This window comes from Carettochelys insculpta, chromosome 9 (genome assembly GCF_033958435.1).
Source record: "Carettochelys insculpta isolate YL-2023 chromosome 9, ASM3395843v1, whole genome shotgun sequence".
Taxonomy (NCBI): domain Eukaryota; kingdom Metazoa; phylum Chordata; order Testudines; family Carettochelyidae; genus Carettochelys; species Carettochelys insculpta.
In genome coordinates this window covers 54,868,682-54,882,758 of record NC_134145.1, presented here as the reverse complement: position 1 = coordinate 54,882,758, position 14,077 = coordinate 54,868,682, and the positions used below count along the sequence as shown (strand labels likewise).

The 14,077-nt window shown below is 40.7% G+C and overlaps 1 protein-coding gene across 8 annotated transcripts in view; it reads right to left on the bottom strand.

Annotated features, from left to right (window-relative positions):
- Positions 1-14,077, bottom strand: part of TPR (translocated promoter region, nuclear basket protein) — a 57,230-nt gene that overhangs the window by 15,733 nt on the left and 27,420 nt on the right. For all 8 annotated transcript variants that reach the window (XM_075002264.1, XM_075002267.1, XM_075002265.1 and 5 more), the window contains 13 exons: positions 13,714-13,861; positions 12,874-13,011; positions 11,858-11,989; positions 10,410-10,540; positions 9,879-10,089; positions 8,839-8,985; positions 8,328-8,526; positions 7,343-7,548; positions 6,170-6,231; positions 4,565-4,773; positions 4,057-4,329; positions 2,942-3,090; positions 1,769-1,852 (listed from right to left, as the gene is read on the bottom strand). In XM_075002264.1, the coding sequence (XP_074858365.1) occupies positions 1,769-1,852; positions 2,942-3,090; positions 4,057-4,329; positions 4,565-4,773; positions 6,170-6,231; positions 7,343-7,548; positions 8,328-8,526; positions 8,839-8,985; positions 9,879-10,089; positions 10,410-10,540; positions 11,858-11,989; positions 12,874-13,011; positions 13,714-13,861 (2,089 nt within the window). The remainder of the gene's footprint in view (positions 1-1,768; positions 1,853-2,941; positions 3,091-4,056; positions 4,330-4,564; positions 4,774-6,169; positions 6,232-7,342; positions 7,549-8,327; positions 8,527-8,838; positions 8,986-9,878; positions 10,090-10,409; positions 10,541-11,857; positions 11,990-12,873; positions 13,012-13,713; positions 13,862-14,077) is intronic.

Here is a 14,077-nt window from a genome sequence, read left to right as displayed (position 1 = left end):
CTTTTTTTTTTTTTTAAATCAAAAATCATGTTTTCACATTTGCTCACGCTCTGCTGTTAAATGAAAGGGTTAGTTCTAGATAGTTCTGCCCACTAAGTGATGTGATTGTATTATATTTGACTGCCCAGCAACAGAACTAATTGGATTGCTGTAATCATGCTTTATTTCTAGAATAGGTAATTCAAGAAAGTATGGAGGAAGGTGTACCTGTGGGTTAAATGAGATCCAACCTGTAAGCATCTTCTGTGTCTGTGTATAGAATTGGGTTGGTGGGGCGAGTGGTGATTTTGGGGACACAGAATCCTCCACTGGGTAGAGAAAACCCACTCTAAGATAGGGACAGGCAAGATCCACTCAAAAGTGGCTGGCTGCTCTCTATGGCCAAGGTGAGCTGAGAGATTTTGCTGGGGGTGGGGGCAGCGAATCACAATTTCTTAGCTCCCACTGACTGGTTTCTCACCAATAGGAGGAGCTGAGAAATTCTGCTGGAGGTGGGGGCAGTACACAAAACCTACCCCTGCAGCACAGACAGCCACATGGAACATTCAGCCATCTGCATGGTACGGAGCTGCTGGCAGGAAGGGAAGCCTTCCTGAGAACGCTGCTGGTCAGGAGCTACTTAAGTAAGGGCCTCCCAGCCAGAAACTGCTCCAACCCCTCCCTATTTCCAACTCCCTCCCAGACCCTGCATCCCCTTCTACTCCCATACCCCACTCCTGGATCCCGTAACCCTCCTCCCACCTGCCCCAAGTCACGAACGCCTCTCAGATCCTGAATCTGATCCTGCACCTCTCTCCCCCAGGTCAGAATCCTCTCCTACACCCCATAGCCCCTCCTGGACCCTGCACCCCAATACCCTGCCCCAGGTCACAACCATTTCCTTCACCCAACCTCCCTCCCACATCCCCCATACCTTTTCCTGCACTCCAATCCCCTATCCCAATGTCCCTTCTGCACCCAACATCCAACTCAGACACCACACCCTCTCCATGAAAAAGCATGGCACTTGACTACATCTTGGAGTGGCCCCCCATCAAAAGCTATTGCCCACCCCTTCCCTAAGGTAACATATGACTAGGACAAGGCAGATTTGAGATAAGGAATTATTTCTTTGCAGTAGGAAAAGTAATTTAATTCAAATTTTTGTGTCTTGATATTTCCACTACTTATTTCAGCAGAACAAAAATCTGGCTCTAAAGGACAAGGGCAGTCTAAGGTAATGGACAGAACTACTTGCATTACCTTCACTCTTTTGTGACTCATCACCCTTTCTTGTGATTCAAAACTGCTCAACTATTTGTCACAATCTTTCTGCAATAAAAACCTAAAAAAGCAGAGTAGTCTGTGGAACAAGCAAGGAATTTAAGAATGTTGAACTCTCTAACCCCAATCCTGGCTCTGATACTGACTGCTTTAATTCCTATGTCTCACTTTACCCATAAAAGTAAAATCACTACATAAGTCAGAAGTAGTAGTTAATGCTTAAATGCTACCTACATCATGAAATGTATAAACATTCCAGTAGGTATGTGAAAATAGCAATCAAAAGTAAATATACAACGTATGAAACTTTTAGCTCCCCAAATTATTATAATCTATACCCATTGATTTCCATTACAAACCTCTATATTATCACTAATATTTCCTAAAGATGTTAACATCAACGAACACTTTTCTAATAGCAAATAGATTGAGATATAATGCTAATTTCAGCAATTGCTACAATACACCTGAGAAGCATTTGCAGGGACGATTTTTTTTTGCTTACTTCTCCAATTGAATCTTGAGAGTCTTGATTGTAAGTTTGAGTTTCTACTTCACCATCAGTGCTTTCTTCTGCTGTGACTTCCTCCTGAAAAAGCATATATTTTTCATAGTAAGAGAGCTAGCCAGATGGCCCATTTTAACTACCATTTCTACATCAATGACCAACATCTGTCCTGTGACTCCTAACTAGCTTCTCTCCATCCAACCCATATTTCTGCTTTCTGACATCTCACAGGTGTCAGATGAGACTTCATGTTCTCTCTCCATCTCAATATCCAAGACTGTGTCCAAACATTGCTCCTTCTTTCTCCATAACTTAATGATCTGGCCTTCTCTCTGTCCACAGTACTGAAACTCTTACCCAAGGCCTTACTGCTCGTTTTCAATTTCTATATCTCCTGCCTACCTGACAACCACCTCACTCAGCGATGGACAACCAAGACCAGTTGATTGGCTCGCCTTTGTCTCAATGGGCCACAGGTGGGCAACCAGTGGCTTACTGGGTACCTGCAGACCCCATCTGATCCTCAACCCCAACTACCTTTCACATACTGGGGCTCTGTACTTCTTACTCCTCTTCCTTCCTCTCAGAACTTTTGAAGTGACAGGAACATCTGATTTACAATGTTACAGATCTGGGAGGGAGGAGGAGCATAGAAGAGAGCATGAATCAGCTATTCAGGGTGCTCTGAAACTGCTTGGAAGGAGGGGAAGGAGCATTAAATGTGGGATACTCCAGTGCATGAGTGGAGGGGAATAAACAGGTAGGTCTGTGGGCTGCAAGAGGAACCCCAGTGGATAACATGCATCTCACAGCCAACAGGTTGCCCATCACTGACCTCAGTCCTTTCATGTCAAAATATCACTAAGCTCAACTACTTGGATTTCAAGTTGAAAGTGTTTCCCTTAAACTAATAATTCTATTTTTTAACATGGAGTCCTTGATATTAGAATGCAATAGCTTTTGCTTTATTTGGAAGTTCAAGGTACAGATTGTTTAGTGCTATTCAGTTCATCGATTATCACTTTCACATAGCAACACTTCATTTTGCCAGTAACAGCATTTTAAAAGCTTTTTCAGTTGGCTCTTGCTTCCTTGTCAAAAGCATATTTCAGTCACAGAGCCTACACAGGGCAAAATTATTCAATGGAAGTACTTTCAATTCTTACAAACCTCAGGTCCAACTCTCTGTATGCTTCTCAGTTTCTTTGGAAGAGGTATATCTACTGTTTCTTCTGAAATTTGTTCAGAGTTGTCTACTGTGCTGTCTTCTTCCTCCTCTCGTGGACGCTTGGGCAAGGAAGAACTTGGGGTAGCTGAAACTTAAAAATAACAGAGGGATTTTTCCATGTCTTTATGGCACACAAAAAGAGTTTAGGAAACAGGTAGAAAACCAGATGATTTCTCAGACTCCTCTCTGAGCAACTGCCTGTTGCTCTACACTCAAATATGGCAACTGGGACTGGATAAGTATGTTTTCCTGTCAGCCTCTGGAGTTGAACAAACTGGAACTGGCAGCAAAGCTTTCTAAGGTGTAGGCCCCTATCTGTGAAACTGGCACCTATGCACAGTCTACTAGAATTCAGATGTAATCTTCTCAGCACAACTGAACTCTTATTTACTTCAGTATTTTTTGTTTGTTTTTTAGTCATCTTGTTTCTGACAGAATGGAATTGCTAACATTTGCATATGCAACAGCAAAAGCCATTAAAAATTCCCACAGCGGAAAATTTTGGGATAAATTTTGCGAACAACAGAAGCTTCTATAATGAGAGGTGCTCAATGTAGCAAAAAAAGATTTTTCTTTTCAACTGCCCAACTTAGTACAGGTACAGTTAGAGAATATATGTTCAGTTCATTCAATCTAGTTACTTTTCTACAATAGTCATTCGTAAAGTTTAGAGCCAAATCTTTATAGTAAACGCTGAATCCTGATACCAAAGCAAGAGCAAAGAAATGAAGAGGCGCATGAAGAGAAAGCCTGCTTTTTAATGTGGCAAACAAATTAAAACACCCAGCACTAGTGTGAATAGACATGTAAACATTTACTTCTAGTTTCATCTAGGGTACCTTTTGGAAATGTGTTAGGTTGTATTTTTAAAAATAACACTTCTGAAAGAGCCAGAAGGAAGGCCAGACCTTAGCCTTTTTCAAAGTCTAGCCCACAATTTGTGCACAAAGCCATGTGCTATTATATGCCTTTATAGCCTGATTCAATGAGGATCTACAGAGGTTTGGACCCACCATGAGATTAGGCACTTTGAATTTATTTAGAGAATGAAACCAACCTGTTCCAAACACTGCTGTGGAAGTGGAGGGTCTTTCTATTTGTGAGCTCTGTACGACTTCCACAATGGTGGGGGATGGCTCTTGAGTTGCTGGCTCAATCTGAGGATGACTTTGCTGAGTGGGCTGTACAAAAGCTGTAGCCTGAGACTGCTGTTGAACAGTTAAGATGGGTTGAGAGAGAGATGCCTGGACATTAGGACTTGTGGAACGTACAGATCCACTTGTGCTTCCAAAAACTGGAACATGCTCGACTGGTCCTTCTGACTGCATAGCTGGAAAGCAAATGGTAGGATGTTTTAACTGGTGCTGAGAGTGAATGGTGAGATTCCATGTTTCTCATGCACAGCCAGTTAATTGACTTAAAAGCGTAAAAACTGTAAAGTACAAAATACTAACAAGGGGATTTACAGCCAAACAGAATACCTCTGAAATAGACTAGATTTCGTAGCAAAGATGCCCCTTTCAGCTTATTTTAATTTACACAGCACCCCTAAGTAGAACACTTACCTTCCTGGGTTTCCACCTGTGTTGTAGGCATAACAGTGGCTGTTGGAGTAGTGGTTGGATTTGTAACTGTAGCAGGAGTAACCATTGGACGAATACTTGCTCTTGGAGTAGATTTACTCCCAGGTATGGCAGTAGCAGTCACTTTACTTGGAGTTGACACAACAGGAGTTGGCTTAATGTTTGCTGTGGGTGGCTCTGAAGTGCTAGCGCTGGAAACAGGACACTGGTTTTATTTGTGCTAACAAAGCTGGCATCAAATTTACAAATGTATTAAATTCAGTTTGATGCAAACTAACAAATCATAAAAAGTTCAAACAGATCAAACAGTATTAGGATATAAAGCTAAATTATGCCTTGATTGGAATCCCAGTCTGACTTGGTAAGGTGCCCATGTGACTGAAAAGTGATCATGAAATTACAGACGCTATGATTTTATGGAGAGGAAGTAGTCAGAGCAGCAAAATAAGAACCATGAGCTTCGAAAAGAAGACCAACAGATTCAGAGAACTGGAAAGCAGGATACCAGGGGAAGAAAGTCTAAGGGAGATAGGCGAGATGGTAACTTCTCACAGATACAACATTAAAGACAGAATGACAAACTATCCTGATGCAAAGGAAGACAGGCAGACCAGTAAGGGACCTGTATGGTCTTCATCAGGAGCTATTTTATGACCTGAAAAATCAAGAAGGAATCCTACAAAAAGTGACAATGGGCCTTTGGAGGCGCCAATTCACATCTGGTGAGCCTTGAGGTGAATGTTCAGACTAGCATACAGGCAATGGCTTCTACCTGTAACAAACTGAGTCACGAATGATATGTGACTTGCTCTTGTGACTCCAAACTCCATCTTGCAGCTGTAATTTTCCACAGTAAGATCACTGGGTTTCCTTCCACCTCATGAGAATACAAAAGACCTTGGAAACCCCTCTATTTTGTCTTTAATCCTGACATCTCCAGAAGATCTTTGCTGCAAACTGAAACTCTAAATAAAGGACTGAATGGTCCTAATATAAACCAGCAGTTTGCTCCTCAGTGCTACAAGCCCAAACCAAGAACTTCACAATTACTGTGTGTATCAGATTCCTTGAATGATTTCCACTCACCCTTTCTTTCTTTTTATGAATAAAACTATAGATTTTAGATTCTACAAAATTGGCAACAGTGTAGTTTTTAAATAATCTGAGTTATAAACTGATCTGGGCACACTGCTGTTCTCCTTTGGGACTGAAAGAAGCTTTAATTTGATGAGTTTGGTTTTCATAGCCTCGCACCACTAAAAGGAGTACTAGTGGTGGTAATAAAGGGGAACTGGAGTGCCTGAGGGAACTGCTTGCTGATGTAGTATCTGACAACACAGATGGACAGAATTTCAAAGTTTGCAATGTAACTAAATGTGACAGTTTCGCAGTTAATCACTTACAAGGCTAGGGCTGCTTCAGGAGGCAGATAGTTTAGTTAGTCCATAGGTCAGTATTAACATAAGCATTAAGCAGTAACTTCCAAAAGCCTTTAAATTCTTAAATATGAACACTTTTAATTCATTCCTAGAGTTTAAACCAACAAAAATATATATATAGCAAAGGGTCAAAAATGAAACAACTTACATTCCTCTTTCACCTGAAGCTGGGGTAGATTTGAGTGTGATCTGCCTCTGCTGTTCTGGAACCTATTAGACACAAATGGTTCTGTAAACTTTATGCTTCCTTACCTAAGCATTAAGCCAGCAGGCTTTATAAAACCAATCCAAAATGCAATTTTGATTACTACATTACTTCACTCTTTAATTACATTTGTTTTTAGGATCTGGCAGAATGCCAGGTGAAGTTCCATGTGTACTTTTTTTAAGCCAGCCAAAAAGAGTACTGATTGATTGGAAGTAACCGGGTTTACTATTGACCCACAATGCAAGCTCAAAGTATTAGCATCATAGTCCAGTGACATTGCATACGCAAATAAGACTGCAGACAACGCCAACAAGTACAGAGATATTTGAATAGCTCTTGTGGGAAACATGGTCAGTTGAACAATATGCTTTTGTTAGCAGTGGAAAGTTTGAACCGCACCAAAATGAAATTTTTATTATTAACTTCCATTGCCCTGAAGAGCTGTTTCCCTTCCTTCCAAGATCATATGGCTCTGGAACACTAGGGGCTTGTCTACACTACCTTCAGTTAAGGTACTTTGAAGGGAGGATAGCAAGTAGGCTGTTGGGAGTTCATTAATGAAGTGCTGCAGTACATCTGCAGTACCTCATTAAGCAAATTCCCCCTCGCGACAACTCTGAAGTGTTAAACTTCGAAGTGCCAGCTTGCGTGTAGTCGCACCTCACCTGCCGGTACTTTGAAGTGCTCGGGCAACTTTGAAGTTCCTTTACTCCTCAAAATTTTGTGCCCAGGCACTTCGAAGTACCAGCGGGTGAGCTGCGGCTACACACGAGCCGGCACTTCGAAGTTTAACACTTCGGAGTTGCCGCGGGGGTGGGGGTAGGGGGGAGTTTGCTTAATGAAGTGCTGCATATGCACTTCAGCACTTCATTAATAAACTCCCAACACCCTACTTACCATCCTTCCTTTGACGTAGGGAGGTAGTGCAGACCACAGTTATTCCGGGGATTAGAGAGGTTGAAAGCACAAGGAAAGAGGCTGTGTCTGTTGAATTTCCATGGGACCACACAGAACTATTCTAATTCAGAACTACTCCATTACTGTGAACTCAAAGCCCACGCATTGTTATGCACATAGACTAATGCAGTTAAGAAAGCTTCACTTATCTCGTACCTTATTAGTAGACTCTGGAGGCTCATCTCGTTGTTCATGGTGCCTCTCTTGCTGCTCTCTTAGCTCCCTCTCCAGGCGACAAATGCGACCTTCATACTGTGATTTAAGTGCACTCATCCGCACCTCCAACTCAGTCTTTAGCTCTTCTAATGCACTACTCTTTTGTTTCCACTCATCGTTTTCTTTTGTCAGCTGTTCTTTTGTACCTAATCAAGTAACAAAGCATTCAGTTTCTTCATTGTAAAACTGCTTGCCAAATCTTTGTGTACTGAAAGTCTTTGCTTTTAAAAAATTTAATGAAGTACTTTAAGCAGAGACCAATATATACATTAACACATTGTAAGCAGAAAAAAAATGATTACCCAGTGATAGCTTGTGTGATTCTTTATAAAATAACATATTATAAATTTGAAATATCAAAGGACTGTACATTTTCTTCAAACATAAAAGCTAGACCATGTAGTTTCATTACTTCCTGAATAACACTGAACTTGCTGAAAGCAAGTAACATCCTTTGTACTTGAATGCTGTGCATGACAATTTCCTCTGACTCATCTCAATTAATTCCCTGATTAGTTATTGAACATATTAACTGATACTAAGTTTAACTTTTTTACAGCTTTCTAACTGGATGTAGCTGAAACACCTGCCCAAGGAACTGCTACAATGGAAGTTTAACGTTAGAAACTTATGTTTTGTATCACAGTTAAAAGTTATTTCTGGCTCAAGTTTACCCAAGACAATAATGTTTTCTCTAGCCCCATCAAAACAAAAAAGCAGTCATGTAGCACTTTAAGGACTAACAGAATAATTTATTAGATGATGAGCTTTTGTGGGACAGACCCACTTATTCAGATCATAACCATACCAGACCAGACTCAATATATAAAGTACAGACATCTCTGTCACTTCTCTAGTCCTGGAAGCTCTTCCACAACACTAATTTAAAGAATGGAAATATTTAAGGCAGGGTACGGGAGCTTACTAGCTAACTGTGCTATTTTCTGCTTGGCAGCCAGCAGGGTCTTCCGAGTCTTCTCCTCCTTTTCAGTTATCTGTTGCCTGAGTTGCTCTTCCTGTGTAGTTCTCTCTTGCAAATCCTGATGAAGATGAGAAACTTCTGACTGTAGCTGAGATACCTGTTCCTGAAGATTTCTGGCTTCGCTTTCTTTCTCTGCTACATTCTGTGGGGCGCGGGAGGGAGAAACAGAAAAAACCCCGTGGTACTAGTTACAATAAGCTACCTTAAAAGTACGTGGTAAAGGCATCAGACTCAAAACACAACCCAATGATCTTTGAAGTACTAATTAGTCACTTCAGTTAAGATCACTGAAGTTGTGAGTGGTGTAACACTGAAGCATCTCCAACAGAAATAGGGAAAAAAAAAAAAAAAAAAAAAAGAGGGAACACACATACTTCACAGGGTACAGTGAAGTTTTATTTATACAGTGCTTTCAACACATATGTAGAAATTAACAATATTACTCTCTTCTTACCTTCTGTAAATTTTCAATCTGATTCTCTAAGGCTTTTGTCTTTACGTCAGCCTGGCTGAGAGTCTCTTTCAGTTCCTGTAGTTCTTGGGCAGAAGCTTGCTGTTCTTGTTCTTCTACATAAGACTGAACTGATGTCTCAGCAACCACCTGAAACAATGCAAACTGATGTCAGGACCAGGTCATGGGCTTTTTTTTCCCTCTTTTTTTCAAAAGGGAGTCATCAGATGCAGAAAGCTATAACTTCTACACATAACACTACCACATTGGCAATGATCATCACAAATGGTCTAAACCAGGGGCGTCCAACCATCTTCATCAGGGCCCACATGGCCATGTTTTACATGCTCTGGGGGCCAAACACAAAATAGCACCAAATGCACCTCTCATCCCCAGGTTTAACCACTCCTAGCCCCAATCCATCCTCCCCCTCACCCACTTAACTCTTCTCAGCCCCAAAACCGAGCCCAGGCTTAAGCCTGCCCCCCCACCCCGGCAAGCTTAAACCCTTCACAGCCCCAAACCAAGGAGCTCTGGGTAATGCGACCCGCTGCTGCACCTTCACCAGGCTGCTGTCTCCTCCTCAGCATGGCTGTGCGGCTCCCCCTAGCCCTCCTACTCCCTCCCCCGCCTGCAGCGCATACAGCTTTCTGCACTGCCGCACGGAAATTACGGGACTCAATTTAATTGGCTTAATGGCCGCATCGTTCCTGCCAGCCATTAAACCAATTCAATTGAGTTTCTTCTCTTTCCAGGCAGCAGGGCGTGGAGCCAGAGGGGAGTGAGTGGTGGCTGCTGCAGTAGCTGCAAATGGCTCCTTAAAGAGCCACGTGCGGCTCAAAGCCACCCAACCAGCTTTCAAAATGGTGCCACTGCTGGCTCCACGAGCCAAATGAAAAGGCTCTGCGGGCCATGCATTGGACATCCCTGGTCTAAACTGAATACAGAAAGGAATTATGATGCTCACTTAATAAACTGCATATCTGAACACTATGCTGACAGTGTGCTGTTTAACTTCTGAAATAATCAGACTTTGAAATTACCTTGTCATATTGTGCTTTCAGCTCTTCATATTGAGTCTTATATCGTCGCCCGATTTTCTTGACCTGTGTTATAGTTTTGACTTTTTCTTGTATGTCAGCCACTTTAGTCTCTAGTTCCTTCTGAAGAGTGTCCTTTTCAGTTCTTATTTTAGACTGATCATCTCTGAGGGTCTGGACCAGATTCTGGCTTGTAGTTAGAGAAGCATTAGCTCTAAATATCAAAATTACATGAAAAGATGTATGAGTTCTTGCTAAGAGATAAAACTTATACATTTTGATATTGCTGTATTTATGTAATACCATAATTCACTATGAGTGGATAAGCAAAACATCAAACTGAATGAAATTATAAAGCTTAATTTGGTGTTATTTTTGACATCCTGGTTCCAAATAAACTAACACTTTGCTTTTTGTAACTACTGAATAAAATGAATTAGATTGCTGGACAAAACACTAAAGGTTGTCCTATTTTCAACAGAGTAAAACAGACTTAAGTTTGCAGAATTTTCCATAAGTTTCCATATACTGTACCTTGCTATTTCTGCTTTAAGCCTGCCTGTTTCTTCACTCATCTGTTGTATACGTTTGGTATTAGCCTCCTTCTCTGAAAGGAGTTTCCGGTATTCTTCAAGATCAGTGTCCTTCTGTTGGCTCAGTAAATGCTGAAAGATAGTTATAATCTGAATAACCTGGATTTTTGCATTCTACAGAATCTATACATGGTAGTGATTGTTGCTTTTGTGCTCTGACAATGGTGGTTTAAAACTTCATTTTAAGTGAGGCATGTGATGCTGTACAAAAAAAGATGACCATGTTTACACTAAGGGATCATCACTGTTGCACAACTGTAACAAATCTCAAACAATTTACTCCTTGTAAGGAATCATTGGAAAAAATGTAATCTGTTGCACAATGTTATGTTTGTGTGTGTGTTATCACTACATATGAAGCTATGAGTCTTCGCTCTGTGTTTGTATGTCAAACATGTCATGTTCCTGGAAAACACCCCACAAGACAGGTTTACATGAAGGTCAGCCAACCAACATGATGGGCCATTAAGAAGAATCAACTGTTGCAGTGGGCCCCTACAAACAATGCCTCAGAGCGCGTAGACAATGGATGTCTCATGAATTAGCAAGAGCATGCAGAACATGTGATCCGTGACTCCCTGTTTGAGACAGTCTGCATATGAACTGTGGATATAAATAAAAACTGTGACATCCTTTTGCTTCTTTCCTGCCCCCCATCGCTGGACTATGATTTCTAACAATGGGAAGCTTTGGACTGATGATCCTCAATCATTTGGATGATCCAGAGACTCATTACAAAATGTTGGATTTAACATCACTCGTACTATCCTGATCTACAAACTCTGAAATCAAATTTAATATATATAATTCATTTAAACTTTTTTTTTATACTTCCTCTTTTCCTTCTTTTATTAATAAATCTTTCGTTCATTTACCGAAGATTTGCTGAAACATGGTTTTTGGATGATATCCTGAAGTATGTTTTGATTTAGGTATAGAAGGCTGGTTCTTTCTAAGTGGCAAACTCTAACATTGGTGATTTTTGGCTCTAATAATCATTTATCTCAGAAGCCTGGTACATTTGGGGTGATGCACGGAAACTAGAAAAGGATGTCTATGGCTCCAAAATAACAAATACGGTAGTTTAGTAGCACGCACTTGTTACTGGGTTGATGAAATCTTATGATAGATTTCTCAACTGGTCTGGCATATATACCTTGTATTCTGGCAGTCTGATATGAAATTGGTGCTCTTAGCTGTTCCCCATACCAGGCAGATTGATAAGGCAAATTCATATTACCCTAACAAATTTAAGCCTTACAAACACATATGCATTAATGAGGTTTCATAAATCCAATTAATTTCAGTCTTCTGCCACTTTTCAGGAGATGGGGTTGATCTACCAGCATTTTTTCATTTGGATTTCCTCTTTGAAAAAATGCACCTCACCTGGGTCCGGGCTTTCCAACGTTTGACATCCTCTTCCAACAACTTCTTCTCTGCTTGAAGCATTCCACTTTTTTCACTCAGCTCAGCATTAGACTCTTGTAAAGGTAGGATGTCTGCCTCTAGTTTACGCACCTGGAAGATCAGATATTAAAATATACCCACTTCTCAATGGGGGAGGACAGAAAATGTAGGCCTGGCAGAAGAATGTACAGCCAAGAAGGGGAGAGGGCAAAGCACAGGCCTCGGTACGCAATGGCTAGATGCTGCCTCCTCCTTTGGTTCTCTGTTTCCTATTGGCCAGTAAGGGGGAAGTGAGAAAGCTGACTGATGGTGGAGCCTATAGGCCTATTTAAATGTCCTTCCATGCTTTCAGGGGAGTACCTGAGCTGTCACTATAAACAAAGGTTAAAAGGGCCAACTCTTCCAAAATATATGACACTTAAGATTTCACTGGTGGACCTTGCACCTGTAAAGAAGGAAGCCTGAAGTTGTCACAAAATGATTTCCTCCTTCGTATCCTCCACTTGCCTTATGAGCAAGAGGTGAAAAGATTAAGAAGGGCTAATCCTGAGTTACTGCTTATACAATGAGAGTGCAAGCCCTGCAAACCACACTGGTCACTATTAAATTCCTGGTCCATCTGGTCCATCAGACATGCCATATATAAAACTGGGCAGGAAGAGTGAATAAAATTATGGTGCACTCCTTCATCCTTTCACGAGCATTCTGATCAACAACGATCAACCACTGATTTTCTGCTTTAGTTAAAATTGCCTGAAACTTTCTGAATAGTAAACAGAGCCATGTCCATTGTCATCTGGTTACACTGAAAATCCTCTTAGTTATGTCCAAAGTGATTGTCCCCCTTCCGCCCACATTATTTATAGATAAATTTTCCAGCATACAGTTACTACAATTAGCAGTGTTATGTTTCACATACCCAGTTAACTTGATTTATTCAAGTCCTCCTTGAAATAATCAGTGTCTTTGAACTTTGTTTATGTCTCATCACTAACCTTTGCCTGCATTTGTTGCAGTTCTTGTTCTAGCCTCTCTTTCTCTTCTCTCAGCATCTTGTTAGTTTCTATCAATACATTCATGGTTTCTGTTTTTTTCATTAGTTCCTCATGCTGAGCAATTGTTTTTGCTGTTATCTGTCAAGACAAAGAAAATAATCAAAACTACTTTTTTTTTCTTCTTTCTTTGGACGTACATATTCAAACAACTTTCCTTACCATTAGATTTTAGAAAACTACAACCTGTAAGCACTTTGAAAATATTAATATATTGCTCCAAAACCCTGAAAACAGCAGTCTTGTTCACGAATCTCTGTATTTTCTCCAAATACTTCCTTTGACTGCTTCTGAAATCTGTTCTGCACTATTTGTTAGAACAAGCTTTTAAAGCATAATTTCTATACTGCTTTTGAGAGCAAATTCATGTTGAATTTGAAATGCTAGTGCAACTGAACAAATATCAATTCCAATTGAAACAAAACGGATTCTTGCACACTTCTTCACTTATTTTTACTTTGAAGATGAGAGGCAAGTTTCCCAGCTCAAGTAAACATACTTGCTAGCTCAATCAGAGCTCAAAAAATGCTGTTATAAGTAGCAGTGTAGCCAGGGTAGTGTGGACGGTAGCTCAGACTAAATGTTTAGGAACCTAACCATAGTGTTCAGCTGGCGTCACACTCCGATTGTTAGCCTGAGCTGTAGCCAATGTTACCAGCAGCTACACTGTTATTTTTAGTGAGCTAGCACGTTTTCTATTCAAGCACACACACAACTGCAGCAGAGTTTCCAGATACAGTAGGAAATGACACAAATAAGGAGGAAGACCGCTCATGTACACACCTGCACCTTTTCTCTCTCTGCATTTAGACTATCATGCAACTCCTGAAGCTCCCTTTCCAGGTGATCCACCCTGTGACGATAACGCAAGCTCTCCACTTGGGCCACCTCAAACCTAGTTTCAGCAATCTCCTTTTCTCGGCGTATAAATCTGTATGAAAAGAGGGCATTTGAACTAAAGAGTAAGTAGGAAGTTCAAGTCTAGACATCTCCATCAGAATGACTCCTGATGCTAAAAAAAATAAAAATGGCAGTTGGAAGAAGAGATTCCAAAACAAATCCTAATATCTACCAATAAACGAAGGAAACGAGATCTAACCGAAATTACTCAAAATGACTAAGGGAAATAATGTAGAGTTAAATTTAC